Below are 18,021 nucleotides of genomic sequence, written 5' to 3'. Positions count from 1 at the left end.
ATTTGAACACGTCCAGCCCCTCCAAAAGTTCCCTAACTCCATCCTCCCTGGCCCTAGGCCCGGCGGAATCTCTCCTGAGTCCATCCGGAATCCCGGTGGGGGAGATGTCCTGGTCCCTGCACAAAATAATGGAGACAAAGAATTTGTTAAAAAGGGTCTGCCTTTTTTCTCTGGTGCAACCACCAGATTTCCAAGTGTATCTTGCAGGGGCCCCATGTTACCCAGTGCCTTCTTCATACTCCCTATATATTTAAAAAGACTTTTTGTTGTCCTTGATGCTAGCCCTAGTTCCGTATCTGCTGTAGTCTTCCTAACAGCCCCTCTACAGACCCGAGCGATGGAGGTATACTCCTCTTTGGTGATAGCCCCTCCCTTCCACTGGGTGTACACCTCCTTTTTGGCTTTCAGGCATTCCTGAATGTCTTTGGCGAGCCAGGGGGGCTTTTGAGCACTGTTGCCCCCTTTGATTCTCATTGGGACTGTCACCCCTTGTGCTCGGAAGATCATCTCCTTAAGGAATGACCACTCGTCTTGGACGCTCAGTTCCCCTACCCTCCAGGACCCCAGTGCCCCTCCTACAAATCTCAACTCATTGAAGCTGGCCCTCTTGAAGTCAAGGGCTACTGCCTTGCTTCAGGTCCTTGATACCCTGTGCTGGATGGTGAATTCCCACAGGCGATGATCACTGTCTCCCAGGTGGTCAAGAATCTTGAGTCCCCTCACCAGGTCATTGCCTGTAGCCAGGACCAGGTCCAGCAGGGCATTCCCCCTGGTGGGACTGTGCACCTCCTGGGTTAGGTGGAGGTCCTATATCTCAGCAGTGAACCTTTGTGATCTGTCAGACATGGCTGACTGCTCCTCCCAGCAGATGTCTGGGTAGTTTAGATCACCCATAATGACTGCATCCCTTGACTTAACTGCCTCCACAAACTGACCCGAGAATTCGCAGTCCAGCTCTTCCCCTTGGTTGGGTGGTCTGTAGTAGACCCCACTGTTAAGTTCCTTTTTCCATGACCCCCCTGTATTCTGACCCAGTGCACTTCAGTCTGCCCCTTCTCTGACCCCATCCTGTTAGTTGAGGATGTGTATTGCTCTTTGATGTAGAGCGCCACACCCCTGCCTTTCCTCCACCATTTTATCCTGCCTGTATAGTCTGTAGCCCCTAATGTTTACTACCCAGTCATGGGATGAATCCCACTCTTGAGTGCCTGTTTCAATTCGCGTAGAAAGTAATTGGAAGATTTCAGTGGGAACTATATAAGGTTGTAAGCATTAGTTGTATTTTTAGCTAAGCAATTGTATATTTCGTGCAGTGGTGCTACCTTGTGACCAGTGGGTATGTCACCTAAAATACTAAAAGTTTTTTATGGAATTCTCTGCTGATGTGGTCTTCAGATGACTGGCATTGTCACAACTTATTTCTATCCTAAATCTGTATTATTTTTTGTGTGTGCGCGTGCGCGCGCATGCACACACGCACGCGCACACACACACACACACTATGGCGTTGTTGTGGTATCTGTGTAAACTGAATATTTACACTGTGGCTGTGACCTGATATGTACAAAAGAAAAGGAAAAAATATATCCATAATTGAATTATATATTGAAAAAATAGATTAATAACTATCTGAAGTTTTCCTTTGCTTTGCCAAGACAAAGCTACATGTCCAACCTGCTGTGGATCATGGGAAGATGTAGATCCTGTTCTGGTGGAAGAAAAACCTATCTATTTATGGAAAAATGTAAAAAGTCATAGTAGATAACCCTAGTTGGTTAAAACCACGTAAGAGCTTTGTAGTGTAGAATAAAACCCATCAGTAGTGCTATTTAATTGTCTAAGGGCTGAGAGCAAATGTAGAGAAATTTTGAAACCCTAACGTGATGGCCAGGAAAACACCAGCTCATCTTTCTCTCTCCTGTAGAATTCTACCCAAGAAAAACAGCAGGGACTTCACTTTCCTGCAGACTTTTGACCTGGAGGGGGAGAATTGGGAAAAAAAAGTCGTCTGAAGAAGATGCAGCAGGGACTGCATTCCATAAGGAACTGCACTGTAGGGCAGCATCCAAAATTAAGCATGAGCTAGTTATTCTCCCTGGAAAGGCAGATAGAACAAGAATCAGAGGTGGAACAGAGGACAGCCAGCAGCTAAAGAGGAATTAGGAAAGGTTTCTATTCCTGCTTGTTCCTCATATCTGCTTTCTTCCTCTGGGCAAGTCCCTTCCAAAATGCCATAACTTCAAATAAAATAAGTGGATATCTTATCATCCTTTGTAGCAAAGTAATAATTGTAATAATTGTATTATTAATCATGTTGTCAAGTTTCTTTTTACTAAATAAAATGCAAAAATTATTAATTCATATGCACCCAGAATATGACTGAATCCTGGTCACTGTGTAAACAGCCAGTGTTTGAGATAATCTTTTTTTTGCAATTCAGATGTCAGCTTTAATTCAGTAATAACATTTGTTTTTGTTGATCTCTCTTGATACACTTGTTTTGTGTGTAAGGATTTGCTGTTTTCTTGATGAGCACTACAACATGAGTGCTCTTGTCTGTAAACTCTGTTAAAAGGGATAATATATCCTCTCCATGCTTGTCTTTTAGGAACTAGCTGCTAGAAAAGGAGGTTGAAGCTCTTCATTCGATATGGTTTCTTTGCTTTAGCTGCTCTCCATAAGTGCCTTCTCATATATATCAACGTAAAATGGCATTGTGGCTGCCCTGATTGTGCCTTACATGGTTTCAAAGATTGTGTTTTGATCTGAAATAAGAATAGTAAAATATGGCTTAGTGTCAACTGATTTTATCACATGGCTTAACCACACTCAGTTATAGTTCATCACATGAATGTCATCTGAGGTTGAACTCGTGTTGACAGGTTTTAAATTAGAGTTTGAGAATTACTGACTCCATTAATGTATTTTGAGACAGTAATAAATTGAGAACTGTAGATCATCTTCTGTTTATGACAGAATTGCTTACAATGCACCAATTCATTTCTGTTTAATGAAAAGGGGATAAGTTAGTATTTTTATTTATATATTGCTTTGCTTTATAATGAAGGATGTATTTGCACTAGTCACTTGAACAAGTTACTAGTAAAACAAGAATTTGTTAGAGTTGTTGTATAATATTGCAAGGAAGCAAGTGTGTGGATGATATATGGGGGGAGTAGGTGCAGAGGTATCTAATGTTGATGTAGACTCCTGCATTTCCAATTCTGACTTACCACAAAGGGAAATGACACTGATAATTGGGCTGCTTGAAATGGCATTAGTTTTTGTCTTTGGTTTTCCTTAGCTGAACAGGCTTATGATGTTTTCTCGCTAGATCATTTATACAACTGTCTGTTTTAAAGAGTGTATAGTGTTTGTTCAGGAGCTTGTATTGCCAAATGTATATTCAAATATTTCTAAATTGCTTGAAGACTCAAAGCCAATAGAGACCAGTAGGCATTTTTGTCACAAGGATACAGCAAATGTGTATGAACTGTTTTTGGTGGAGTCAATGATACAAACACCCAATGAGTCAAACACCCAATGATAAAACAAATGAGCAAATGTATAGAAGCAAAAGTTGGACATACACTTCTATAATAATTATTGTTTGTTTGCATTAACAATAGGTGTGGAAGAAAATATTCAAGAAGTAGTTGGGCATATCACAGAAGGTGTCTGCAGACCTTTAAAGGTGGAGTATTTTGTGTGTGTGTGTGTGTGTGTGTGTGTGTGTGTGTGTGTTCTACACATATCCAAGCTCAATTGTGTATACTACAAAGAGCAACTTTTCATACATCTCTTAATTATAGATAATTTATTTTGTAAAGAGTAAACATATACATAATTTAAATATTAAGGGATTTTCTGCATTAAAGATGTTATAGCACGTGGATATAAGAAAGCCTTTCCCTATATATGTGGTTTAGTGGCACTAAATTCTGAAGTATTTCTGACTCCCTACAAAGGCAGTTAAACTCAAGGTTTAAATTTGTAATTACCTTTATGGTTAGTAAAGGTTAGTTACGGTCTATTTCCTTCTAGAAAGGCAAAGAAAACTTTGACTGATTTTTATAGCTGTGTGTTTCTTAGCTTTGAATGCAAAATAATTTCAGGGGAAATACTAGATAAAGGGTATTTGAGTATTCATATTCCTAATTAATGATATAACTGTGTAACATGAGGAAATACTAAATTAGTATTAGAAAATGTACTAAGGCATACTTATATATCATTTTAGAAACTAAAGTGTTTGTAAAAACAAATGTGATGATATTTTAAGGAAATTTATTTTACCTGGTAGAGAACATTGGTCTGTTAAAAAAAAAAAAAAAAGGTTGTACTAAAATAAAATCATTTGGTATAACTATTTGAGTATATTTGCAGATAATCATAGCATTACAAGACATAGGTGAAATGTGTCAATGTCCCACAAGGATCACAAGGTAGAGTAAAAGAAATGACAAGAAAGCACTATGATCTCATTTCCCAGTTTTCACTGTTTAGCTGCTAGCAACTATACAAGTCAAATTATCACCACTGGTTTCTAGAAAATATTTTCTCAATTTTATGTATTTATCTGGTATATTTTGACTATATTATATAGAATGCTCTTATTTTAATTTGAAAATGCTGTGCAATGTATACAAGTGACCAGGGATGAAATCTTTTTTCTTATTAAGTAAATAGGAATTTTGCTACTGACTTCAATAGAGCTATAGGATTTCACTACAGGTGACTTTTACACATACAACTTGGTATCTTATGAAATCAGTGTTGGTTTCCTCACTTCTATGTCTTTTATACAAGGTAAAAGTGTTTTTTAACCTTTTTTAGATTCAGAGCACCTCTCAAAAAATGCCAGCTGTTAGCTTTCACTCATCTTTTGACTGCAGAAAAATAATAGAAAATGCTGCTTTTGCAGAGAACTCAAAAATACAGTGGGGCAGATCATTTGTGTCATTGTGTCTTTCTATTTGAAACCTCTGAGTTTTTCTTGTGAATCATGTGTAAGTGTTTACACACCTAACAGTGCTAATATTTTATGGTGCTATGGCACCCTGGCTGGGAATCACTACATTCTGATACCTAATACCCGTGAAGACACCCTAAAAATCTTCAGCAGTATGAAAGGTTACCACCCTTCCAAAACTTGCTAAGCTAAATAGAAAACTATGGATCATCCCACTCTATTATACTGCAAGTTATAATGCACTTTCATCTTGTGAACCTTGTAAATTGTTGTCACAGTTGCTGTACTTGTTGTTTCTCCTGGATAAATTTTAAGTCCCAAACAAACAACACAGAATGACAAATAACTACAACCCGTTTGTTGTAAGATGGGGTTAAACATGGTCTGCAAGCCAGATCTGGCACATGGAAATGGGTCATCCAGTCTTTGTCACTGGTTGAGAATCACTGCCCTAATAACTTTAGAACAAAATGTTGTATATTTCTGTATGTGACACAACAGCAAGCTATTATTTTGCAGGGGACCTGCAGCGGACATTTGTAAAATCATCACTTCCAGTTAACTTGATAATGAAACATATATTGCACCACCCCTCTAAGCATTTAAGTCTTACATGCTAGCATAACAGTTATTTAAGATGGTCTTGACTTCTGTGGTCACATCTGAATACATGGAGAATAATATATGGATTTCTTCAAGCTTTAAGTGTCCCCATAAGGATATCGCCAGCCTTTGAATTTCCTTGTTTTTGAAGAAATGTTTTAATTATGTGTAAATAGGAATTGTCCTTGCTTCTTCGTGATAAAATCTTACTTAATACAATACAGACCACTATTTTCAAAGATGAGTACCTAAATTTAGACAGTGTCTGATCACTTGCAAGTACATTTTTGCTTAAGTAGGAGTTGGGGGTACTCGCCATCACTGAAAATAAGACCACTTCTATTTATATGTCTAAATATGAATGAATGTTGAATGAAGGTTGAAAATTTGACCTAAAATAATAAATACTTCTGTTGCATTGTAGATGAGAATGATATTAATCGCACAATACTTAAGGCTTCTTATTTAAAAGATTTAGACATTTTACTCAAGACATTTGAATATAGAGTGCATAATATTTTATCTTTCCTCATACAGCAAAAAATAATAATAATTAGCAAGGGGTGAGGGTCATGCATGTCAGCCTGCCTCTAGCAGTACAGTCGATGCCTATTAGTAGCAGCATGGTGTCCTGTTGTTCCTAAGAGACTGCTACTATTATAGGGAATGTCATGAAGTACAGAAAATGATCCCTGTGGACTCTTGTTGTCAAGAGGTTGTTGCACATTATCAGGTGTTACTGCAAAGAAGTACAAACTGTACAAGGAAAGATGTGGAGCTTGAGTTTTATTGTTGCAAAATAGCAAGGTTTAAATAAATGTTCTGTGATTTGCTTCCAAACATGATATTGGTGTCCAGCATAATTCTTAGAGGATGGATTTCTAGGAAGCATCAGTGCTTGAGCCACCTCTGTTATTTCTGCTTCTTTAATCACTTGTCACCTCCCATTTGCCATTTTTGAGTATCTGAATATTTCAGAAAATATACTTGTCTTGTTATAGTCTCCTTTTTACTTTTTCCAGTTTCCTTTATTTTCATTTTTTTCTATTCTTCAGCTACATTTTGGGGTTTTTTTCCACATCCTTCCTACACATTTTCTTCCCCATCCTGTTAAGTGCCTTAGGCAATTCTCTAAATCTTTCTGCTTGATCATCTCTATGCAAAATGGGGAAATCTGTGTGCGCGCATGTGTGTGCATGCACATGTGTGTAGTGCATATGGAAGTTGAGGATTAATTGAAGAATTTTGCTTCACAGGTGTAAGTGTTAAGTATTGCACTGCTTTTTTTGGTCTGTGCAAAGTAAAATGGATATGGAATGCATAAACTTGGTTTAGTTCCCTTTGCAGCTGGCTCAACAGATAAAGTTAACTGACATGCTATATTGAGTAGCAGACAAATAACTTGGAAGGGTGGGCAATGGGCAGCAATTTGTCAGTAAGTCCAGCACTTTTAGGAATGTGGGTGTAATAATCAGTGGCCCTTATTGCTTTATGAATACCTAAAGATTGACACCCCACCCTCACAAAAGCTTATATGTATGGTGCAAATCTACCCTGCCTTCTGCTTGACTTCAGGCTAACACAGGTAAACTATTCCTGCTGCTGGGACAGTCCTTTTATGATTGTGTTCAGACAGCATGTACCTACAGACAACACATCAGCTGTGCAGGTGTTAAGGAAGTTAACTCTGTTGTTCTATTAATTCAATATCTCCTGGCCTAGTGAGCATGTTAATGATTGCATTGTATTAGTGTTCCAGGATACAAGTTGTAGCCGTGTTGTTCTGCAGACAAAAGTAATCAGAACTCTTGGGGAGGTGATATCTTGTATTAGACCAACTAAATAAAAGCAACTCCAACTTCTACCTGAGCCTATTTTGCATAAAATGAACTTTTCCCACCAGGAGATCTTACACCACCTTTCAGCTCGCCTGTAAAATATGAATTTTCATTTCCACCTGGGAGAAATTTTACAGTCATTGCACTCTCCTATACCTGCAAAAGGTCACGTGTACCCAAAAACTTGCAAATAAAGAATTTTTTTGCAACTATCTAGTTGGTCTAATAAAAGCTATCACCTCCCCAAGAGTTCTGATTACTTTTGTATAAGCATTTAAATATATCTGCTTATGTCCCAGTAGTTCCAGAATAAAGAATTGGTTACAGGTCATTAACACAGGAGAGATTAAATCAGGTCAATCTTAAAATGTCGATAGAATGCCTGATATTCTGGGTATTCAGAGTCATTTCATGTTGCCAGTGATCCTCTGTTGTAGGTCACAGATTTTGCAGCTGTCCATGCTATTCAGAACTGAATAGAATTCCAGCATGTACTGGTGCTAATCCACAAAATGATTTCATTAGATTAACATTTTCAGCAACAAGCAAGTTTCATGCAAAACTGTATGGGAAATGGGATCGTTCTAAAGTAACGCACCTACTTGTTTTCTGCCCAACAGCTTCCAGAAACTTTTATTTAAGAGAAGTCATACAATTGAGGTGGACAATACAGTTTTTCATGCTTCTCAAATTTTATTTCTCAATGAATGCCACTTTTATTGTGTGTGTAAAATCCTAAAGACTGGCTTTCAGAATATGTTGAACTGAACATGTTGGATTCTTTTTGTTCCACAGGTCAGAATTGAGCAGGTGATTGTAGCGGAACCAGGAGCAGTTTTGTTGTACAAGATTTCTAATCTTCTTAAGTTTTACCACCATACCATCAGGTACACAAGATTACCAGCCATATTAAGTATCGTACTTAGTTGAATCTAAGACAACTCTAAATTTAAGAGGACCCCCCCCCACCCAATATTTGAAAATTAATCATTTAAAACTAATTTTCCATGTGTAGAATCTAATTATTGGGGGGGTCCTCATAAATTCACCCCCGCCACTGGGGCAGGGAAAGCAGCAGCAAGGGGTCAAGAGGTGGTGGGAGACATGCAGCCGCTACTGTTCTGACCCCAATCCCTGAGCCACAGCAGCTGCCTGTTGTGTCCTCCCGCCCTCACCTTGTACTCCAAGTTGAGGGGTCCCTTCCCCCCCATCCCCTGTTCAGCGGGGGGGGAAAAAACTTGATTTGGTTTCAAGAGCAAATACAATAGTTCTCCTGTTCAGGTTTACACAGATTCTAGTGCATTTGAACAGTAATCTTTCACTGAAACAATGCTGGGTGGGACGAGGGTTTGAGTTATGCCATTTTTCTAAGCACTGCACAGAACAGAGGAGATACCATCCAGCCTTCAAGTAACTGTCATTGTTCCTAAATATAATTGAAATCTCTCCGGAAATGCAAAACAGTTCTGTAGAGTATGCTACCAAAATGCTTTATTTGTATTTCAGTGGTATATCAAGTTATACAAATGCAAAAAACATGAAAAAATGTTAAGGCTACTAAGTTGAGCACTCTTTTAAAAAAAAGTCAGGGAAAGCAAAATTAAGCTTGCTTACAGAATTTTTAATTCACTCTGTTCCCACTCCTTGAACATGTGCAGTATGGTAGTCTTTAACTACATGATCGCGAGATTTTTTTTTTCTATTGGCTGTTCTTATTCAATGTGTAATGAGTTGGTCTGATCTGTATACTCATCTTTGTATTCCAATTAGGCTTATACTCCTCTCCTGTAGATTTGAGCTAATCATGTTCCATCTAGTATGTACTTCCAGAGAATGTGGTTGCCAAGCCAGTAACAAGTTTTGAATAGCTGAGATTTCAGGGCCAAGTTTAGGTGAGCCATTTCATAGGAATAGTAAAAGGCATATTCCTGACAAAGGCAATCCCTCCTTATCATATGAAAAAGTACTTGTCTATAGTGAAATCGGCATACAAATTTTAATATAAGCAAAAGTGTGTGTGTGTGTGTGTGTGTGTGTGTGTGTGTGTGTGTGTGTGTGTGTGTGTGTGTGTGTATTAAGGTTGTCTAACACTTTCTGTTATAAGCCACATTTTGTAATGTTTATAATGTTGCTAAACTTTTAATGTGGAGTCTCAGGTTGAGTTAATGGTGGGGAAGTTTTACAAAAATATTTCAGCTGTTTTTAAGAATGAAATTAGGGGATATATATATAAAACTTCCCCACCGTTAACTCAACCTGAGACTCCATATTAAAAGTTTAGCAACATTATAAACATTACAAAATGTGGCTTATAACAGAAAGTGTTAGACAACCTTAATTATAGACATTGCAGTCAACAGTACATTGTCAAAATATCATAGTAGACGATCCTAGTAGCCAAGTGAGCTTGCCTGTATGGTGGGAAATGGATCTGGTTACTGTAGTTAAGTCTAATTTAAGAGGTGCTGACTTTACTGGGGGCAGATGATGCTCTGAAAATCAGGCTGCCATTTTTCAAGAATGCCAGATTAATTCCCCTCGGGCACGGTGAATTTTTACCCAACATAGTCTATAACTAACAATCGCTTTTAGTTTAGATAGTAAATTCATCTGCAAGCAGTACACAGGCATATGGAATGGTATAAGGGGTATAGAATAGGTGTGTTCAATTTAATATATTATTGTAATACTTGTAGGAATAAAGCATAGGCTTTTATAACTTTGAAGATGAACATATTCACACATTTATCTGGGAGAGCAGTGTAGAATAAAATGAAGTTACAGTTTTTGCTTATGAGAATTATATTCTTTATAGCCAAAGCAAAATTAATGTTCAAATAGATGGTAGCAAGATTAACAAAGGCATGTTTCTCTCCACAATGGAAAATAATTTGAAATATAAAATAAAATGCAAAACATAAAAAGATTCCACTAAGTAATGTGTGTTTTGCTTGCAATTAACAATTCAGCATTTACTTATTCCAACATTTTTCATTTTCTCCTACTATTTAAACATTTAAAAAAACAAAATAAAACCTGGATTTGATGCAAGGAGTCTTATTTTTAACTTAACTAATTCCAGTATTTATTTTTACTGAATGTGTTACTGAACTTCTTGATAAGTTATGGGTATGCTCTAGCTACTTATAGTGTCTAATTTTTTGTAACTATGGCTGTTAGCGCTTGTTCTAACTAATCATCCTGTCTTATAAATTACCTTAGGATTAGCAGAGAACTGCCTGCTGTGACAGTTCACTGTGCATTTCAACTTTTGGAACTTGTATGATATCTTTTAGCATGGCATTGAGCAAAGTAGCTGGATCGGTATTGTTTCTTTTTTATTAAACTAAATAATTTTCTTTTGATTTTCAGTGGTATTGTAGGAAACAGTGCAGCTACACTGTTAACAACAATTGAAGAAATGCATTTATTAAGCAAAAAGATATTCTTCAACAGTCTGAGCCTTCATGCAAGTAAACTAATGGACAAGGTTTGTTTCTTAAGCATAAGCTTTTCACATTTTAAAATAATTTCTTTAATTTTTCCTTAACTCAGAAAAATGATTTGAATAAAAATTGTTTACATTTTAATTCATGAACCCTAAGGTAACATTTGTAAATCTGAGCAGTCTCATACCATGTACACAGAAAATGGAGAAGTTAATTAGCTTCCACTCGTTTTTATCATTTTTTCCCTTTGGAATATTTCCTTTTGTCTGCTTCTACATAGAGATCAAAATTTCCTGATTGAGAATATTTTTGTAACAGGCTTAAAAATCACGCTGCTTTTATTTTCATACGGGGCAGGGGGGTGGAGTGCCACCACCCAGCGCCCCACAGTGCCGCCACTCAGCCTCCAGCCGTGTGTGCCGCCCTCCTAACCCCACTCCGTGTCTGGCCCTGTGTGCCCCCTGCTGCTCAACCCCACACTGCTGTCAGCTCCCAGGAACAGGTGGGGGGGAGGGGAGCTTGCATGCGGCAGTGGCCACCGGATACCCAATGGCATGCAACATGCCTCCCCTCCCCCTCTCCTCCCTCCCTCTCTGCTAGTTGTTGTCAGGGCCAGGGAGCAGTGGAAGCAGGGGGTGCGGCAGAGGGGTGCTGCCACCGGAAACCCCACTTCCTCTTCCTGCACTCCTCCCTCCTTTCATCCTGTCTTCCCCTCCCTACCAGCTGATGGGGGTAGGGGGGCAGCACGACCACTTCCTTGCACCCTTGCCCTCTCTGTCTGCAACACTCTGGGCCCTTGCAGCTAGTCAACATGCACCCTCTCGGCAACGCATGTGCAGTTAGCCCAGACCATTACAGGCAGACTAAGGCTTTTATTATACTAGAATTTGTTTAAACAGAAGTACAGTAATTTTTACATTTGTTTCAGTAAAATAAAAATTAATATTACAAACCTACATAAAGTGACTGTGGACACAATCTGATGATAATTAGTTTATTGATGTAGGTGTTCAGTATGGGCCTAATGCTGCAGATAGTTTAATTTACATTACTCATGCAGAATCTCCTGGGTATGGATTATTTGAGTGAATCTGGTAAGAAAGAGAGACCGTCTCAGGCAGTCCTTTATTCATGCATTTTAAAATGTATAGTTTTGAGGCTTTTCCATGTTAACTGTACAGACTCTTGGCTTGCTAAGTCTGCAAGTCTTGGGCTCTGAGGCCATAAGCACATTCTAAGGGTACAGATCCTCTATCTAGTGCCCTTTGCTAAGAGTTTTCATAGACCACTGCCCAGGCCTTGAAACTAGTGCCACCTTTTCCAACCTACCTTTATTGTCAGGTTAGTCTATTGCCCGTGTGGCAATAAAAATCACTTCATTGGTATCTCTGATGTATTTTTAAATAACAGATTTTATTGCTTGTAATTCAACTTATTTTATTTATCTCAGAGATTTTATCTGAGATAAATATGACCTGGTTAAATAATACTATTCCTTTGGTAGCCTCGTTTCAGATCATTTGGATGCCTTAAACAGTCGATCTAAAATACAAAGCAGTTTAAGGAATTTAAACAGTGATTCAGCTAACATAACTCTCAGGTTTTTACTTGCTCTTCACAGCTGCCAGATTCCAGAGGATTATGATCATTCCTGCTGGTACACTGCTCATTTGAGATGGGACCATCTTCTTATGCTAAATTAGAAATGCATTTATGCTGCATGACTAAATTAATTAATTGTAAACCACCCTGAGGTGCCTTGGGGAGGGTGGCATATAACTCTAATAAATAAATAAATGCATAAACATTATATGTCTAGTAGCTTGTAGAGAGAAAGGAATCACATTTTAACAGTGCTCTTCATACAGTTTTAGAGAAGTAGGTTTGGGAAGGACCTCAGAAGGTCATGTAGTCCAGCTCCCTGCTCGAGGCGGGATTGTCTGTGACTGAACCTTTCCAGTTGAGTGCCTGTCTAATCTGCACTGAAAAGCATCCAAGGATGGAGATTCCACAACATCTCTATGTAGTCTGTTCAGATGTTCAGCCATCCTCATAAGGAGAAAGTTCTTCCTAGTGTCCAATCTCTGTTTCCCTTTCTGCATTTTATGACCATTGTTCCTTGTTCTCTCCCCTGCAGTCACAGAGAATAGCCTAGGTCCATCTTCCATATAACCACCCTTCAGGTATTTGAAGGCTATTATCAAATCCCCCCTCAATCTTCTCTTCTCCAGACTAAATAATCCTAATTCTTTCTACCTTTCCTTATAAGTAATGCTTCCCAGACCACTATGAATTTTTGTTGCTCTGTGCTGAACTGTTTTCTAATCTGTCCACAACTTTCTTGAAGTTTGGTACCCCAAGTTGGAGACTATACTCTAGGTTAGGCTCAGCAGTCTTGAAAATAGCAAGAGAATCATTTCCTTTGATTTGGAAAATTACTATCAAGTATGTCTAATGCTGAAAATTACTGAATGTAGTACCTGTGTTTAAGAATTCCCTTTAAATTCCCCTTAAAGCAATACCCTAGAAGACAGAAGCTTCATGTGCAGGGATGAGATTGGGTTCCATCATTTCAGAAATAAATTCAGTAAAATGAACATTAGAAGGGGATTTCTCCCTAGAGACAGAATTCCAGGAACAGAGCTTTGTGCCAATAAGAGGAGAGGTAAGAACTACTTGTTTGCACTGTAAGCATTTGTAACTAAAGCTCTCCTGAAGGTAGGCTGATCAGGAGAACCTTTACATACTTTCCTAGCTTAAGGATAACCATGGTATAGCAATATAAAGGGCAATCAGACAGTTATTTGAGGATGGCCCAAGGTGACAAACCGAACAAAAGGTCTGATGGATTACCAAAGGGCCTTGTCTATTTTTAATGAAGCCTCTGAGGACTTCAGAATATCAAGGATGATGAATATGACTTCTGCGTTAAAGGTGGAATTCAGTCGATGCTTGGAATACTAGAGGCACCATCTTACCTTGCAGTATGTGATTATAAAATAGTTCAAGTATTAGATCTTGAAGCTCACTCTACAAATTGAGACCACTGTCACCAGGCAAGTTATCTTTAACATTAGAAACTTGAGTGAAAAACATACTGTGCAGCTTCAGGAGGAGCTTTTCTAAGGTTTGTTGCATCATATTAGTATCCCAGGAGAATATTGATCTTCTAAACCAAAGCCCCTGAAAAGTGTGAGGCCCTGCAGGAACCTGGCAAGGCATCATAGAAACATTAGCCTGCTTTGCCTAGCTAAAAGAGCTGAAATAGCTGTCAAATTGAATGTAGATGGAATTTCTCTCTCTCTTGATGTTAACAAAGTGATTTTTGTAAGGGAGCAGTAATGCTGTGCCTGCGGCCCTGTTTAGACTACACCACAAACTTTTCCTCTGTTTGGTAAATGGTTTATGTGAGATCCCTGGGGGATGTAAGTCACCTACTCTCTGATGCCAGGTCTAAGTAGTTTTGCTTGGACAGGAACCAGGATTTCATGAAGGGGGTTTCCAGGCTAGGATGGGGCCAGGTGCCAGCTGGACTTGCCCGGAGCCAGAGTCTGGGTGTAACATACAAAAATGTTTCTGAGTACAAAGTGGCCAGGCTTTATCAAATGTCAGTGGCTCTAGAGTAATTGTCCACGAACATGCTCTTACCCTGCAAGGAGTAAAAACTAAGTTGCAGTAATTTTACCTCTCTTTCATTAAAGGACTAAGCAGTAACTATTTCACTTTATTTCACTTTCACCTTGTCACGGTGGGATCCTTCAGGAGGGCCGTGATCTCCTCGAGGTCCCTCGCTCCGTGTCAGGCCGGCCCAAGGCACCCTCTTATTCTCGCCCGCCACGTCTTGTTGGTAAATATGAGGCTGGGAGGCTGCCTATGACACGGGCACTCCCTGGGCACGGCTACTCGGGACCTCTGTCCCCGCGGTTCTCCCGGACCCCCTGGGGGTCTCCCGATACAATGGGTGCTTCCCAGGCACCCCAGCCTTATGGGCTATGCATGGCTCCTACCTCCCCATATACCACGCCCCAAGCCTCGCAGATGTTCTGGACGTTGGTCTGTCAGAAAACCACGCCCGTTCTCCCGGGCCTCCTCTGTAATCTCGCCCACTTCTGGGCCTCCCCTGTAGTCGAGCCCACTCTGGGCTCTCTCTAATACCCAGCCTCTCACTGGGACTGTCTACCAGCCCACTCTGGGCCTTCCCCGACGGTGTGGTCCCGCTCAGGGACTCTCTAGCGGGCCTCCGGTCCTTCAGGCCAACCGCACAGGTACCCTCTCTGACCCCAGCTCACCACGCTGCTACTCCCCGTCTTCTCGGGGGCAACCGCAGCACCTTGCCTCAGTCTGAGGGGTGTTGCCGCACCAGCCTGCAGCCGGGCTCGCTATGCCCGCCTCGGGCTCCTCAATATGGCCTCCCTCTAGGGCTCCTCAATGTCGCCCCTCTCTAGGGTTGCTCAGTATTGCCCCTCTCTAGGGCTGGGGTCTGTGTACCCCGCAAGTGATGCCCTTGCTGGCCTCTGCTGTGCCTGTCCTGGGCTCCCTAATATGGCGCTCCCCCTCTTTGGGGCTCGCCGTGCCCACACTGGGCTTCCCAATAATGCAATATGGCGCTCCCCCTCTTTGGGGCTTGCCATGCCCACCCTGGGCTTCTCAATAATGCAGTATGGTGCTCCCCCTCCTTGGGGCTCGCCGTGCCCACCCTGGGCTTCTCAATAATGCAATATGGCGCTCCCCCTCTTTGGGGCTCGCTGTGCCCCCCCTTGGGCTTCCCAATAATGCAATATGGCGCTCCCCCTCTTTGGGGCTCGCTGTGGCCCCCCCCCCTTGGGCTTCCCAATGAAATCGCCCCTCTCTCTGGGGCTGAGGTCTATGTACCCCACACGCGATCCGTGGTCTGTGTCCCCCCCATCTGCAACCTACTGGTTGCGCCCACAACCCACTGGTTGCGCTCCTCGCCACCAGTTGCTTCTGCACTGGCGTGCAAGCTGCACCTTTACTGGCGCTATGTGAATGATGCGCCCTTCTGGCTCTAGGCCATGCCCTCACTGGCGCTGGGGCCCCCCACCCCTCTGGGGTCCCGTTGAGGCACCTATGAGGTACCTCTGAGGCTCGGCCGCTCCTCTGAGCTAACCTGACCCCACGACTGCCCTGCAACTCTCAGGGCCTAGCACGCCCTCACCGGCGCCGGGGCCTCACACTCCCTTGTGAGCCCCCGATGAGGACACTGCGCCCTCCTCAGGCACTGGGGCCCCCGCACTCCCGTGGGGCCCTTTATGAAGACACTGCGCCCTCTTGGCGCTAGGGCACCCCACCCCTGTGGGGTCCCTATGAGGCCTCCTCCAACCCCTACAGCCTCACCCAAGCCTCCGGGTGTAACCAACAGAGCCAAACATAAACTCAAAGTACAAGCCTCTAGGCTATAACATAACTACGAGCCGCATGACCATAACTAAACTCAAAGCCCTATGGCTCCAACAACATGGCTCAATGTAACCGCGGTACTTGCTCTTAGGCTCCTCTCTGCGTCCTAACTCCAGGAGCTCCAGGCTGCTGGCAGGGAACTGCCAGCCTGGCCTTAGCCCTGGGCTTTATAAGGGCCAGGCCCTGCCCCCTACAGGCAGCTGGCTCCCCTTAGTTGGTCCGGCAACCTGCAGCTGTGCGCAATTGGCTCTGCCAGGGTGCTCTCCCAGGCAGTTTCTCCTCTCTAGGAGCAGGCACACCGAGGTGCCCTGCGACACACCTACTGAAAGGTAAGAGCATGCATATGAGCAATTACTGTAGCAAGGCTTTTGATACGGTCTCCAACAGCATCCTTGCAGGCAAATACAGTAAGTATGAATGGACTGTAAGGTGGATAGAAAACTTGCTGGAGCATCAGACTAGGAGAGTAGTAATCAATTTCTACTTGGCAGCCAGTATCAAGTGGAGTGCCCCATGAGTCAGTCCTGGGGCCAGTTTTGTTCAGTGCATGTGGACAAGTTGGAGAGGGTCCAGTGGAGGGCAACAAAAATGGTTAGGGGGCTGGGAGACCCGACTTATGAGGAAAGACTGAGGGAACTGGGCTTATTTAGTCTAGAGAAGAGAAGACTAAGAGGGGATTTAATAGCAGCTTTCAACTAGGGGTTTGAAAGAGGATGGAGCTAGACTGTTCTCAAGAGTGGCTGATGACAAAACAAGGAGAAATGGTCTCAAGTTGCAGCAAAGGAAATTTAGGTTAGATATTAGGAAGAATTTTCTCACTAGGAAGGTGATAAAAGACTGGAACAAGTTACCCAGAGCGGTGGTGGAAACTTCATCCTTGGAGATTTTCAAAAAACAGCTAGATAAAGCTTTGGCTGGGATGATCTAGTTGAGGATGGTCCTGCTTTGAGCAGGCAGTTGGACTAGATGACCTCCTGAGGTCCCTCCCAACTCTAACTTTCTATGATTCTCAAGTAGCTGATAAGCAGTTAAGTCCTTCCCCCCTTTGAACTTGCAGTAAATTGTTCATACATACATACCCTGAGATAGTTGTGCTCTTCTGAGATAATGCAGATCACAAAGCCCAGAAGACTGTGCATGAAAGCTGTAGACAAAGAATCCTTGTTTGATGGAATCTACTTATGAAATGCATTTTCAGAGAATATTATAGGGTCTAGATTAGAGTATGATCTCTAAAACCTTACTCTTTAAAAAAAATACTTAATGTAATAAAAGTGGCATAACATTGACTCTGGTTATTCCAGTGCTCTGAGCTGAATAGCTAAATAAAATAAAAAACCCTAACACAAAAAAAGCAACTCCATAGTACTCCTACATAGAAATATGCCCCAAAAGTCTACAAAAATACTATTGCAATGGATACCATAACTCCCAACAGATGGATAGGATCCATTTTGATCTGATAGGGTCATCTGAAGTACCTCTGAGAACCACACATACAGGAACTATGGAAGTCTTACAGGTCAGTTCTTCCTACTTATTGTTGCGTAGCAGTCTACAGACTCTGAGATCAGGATGTCCTTTTTTTTGGATACCAGGCTTCTGGTGGTCCTTCATATGCTCAGTTTTTACACATATTGGTAATACACAGCCATTATTTTCCAGGGTTGGAAATGTATGGGATTTCTTTCCCACAGTGCATGCCTATGAGTAAATTATCAGTTAGCCCAAGGTTATTTGT

The 18,021-nt window shown here is 41.4% G+C and overlaps 1 protein-coding gene across 1 annotated transcript in view; it reads left to right on the top strand.

Annotated features, from left to right (window-relative positions):
- Positions 1-18,021, top strand: part of COG6 (component of oligomeric golgi complex 6) — a 112,282-nt gene that overhangs the window by 72,421 nt on the left and 21,840 nt on the right. The window contains exons 11-13 of the mRNA XM_006259885.4: positions 3,630-3,694; positions 8,209-8,300; positions 10,786-10,903. Of these exons, the coding sequence (XP_006259947.1) occupies positions 3,630-3,694; positions 8,209-8,300; positions 10,786-10,903 (275 nt within the window). The remainder of the gene's footprint in view (positions 1-3,629; positions 3,695-8,208; positions 8,301-10,785; positions 10,904-18,021) is intronic.

Source organism: Alligator mississippiensis, chromosome 1 (genome assembly GCF_030867095.1).
Source record: "Alligator mississippiensis isolate rAllMis1 chromosome 1, rAllMis1, whole genome shotgun sequence".
Classification (NCBI taxonomy): Eukaryota; Metazoa; Chordata; order Crocodylia; family Alligatoridae; genus Alligator; species Alligator mississippiensis.
The sequence above is the reverse complement of the archived record's forward strand: the minus strand, read 5'-3'. Positions and strand labels throughout refer to the sequence as shown.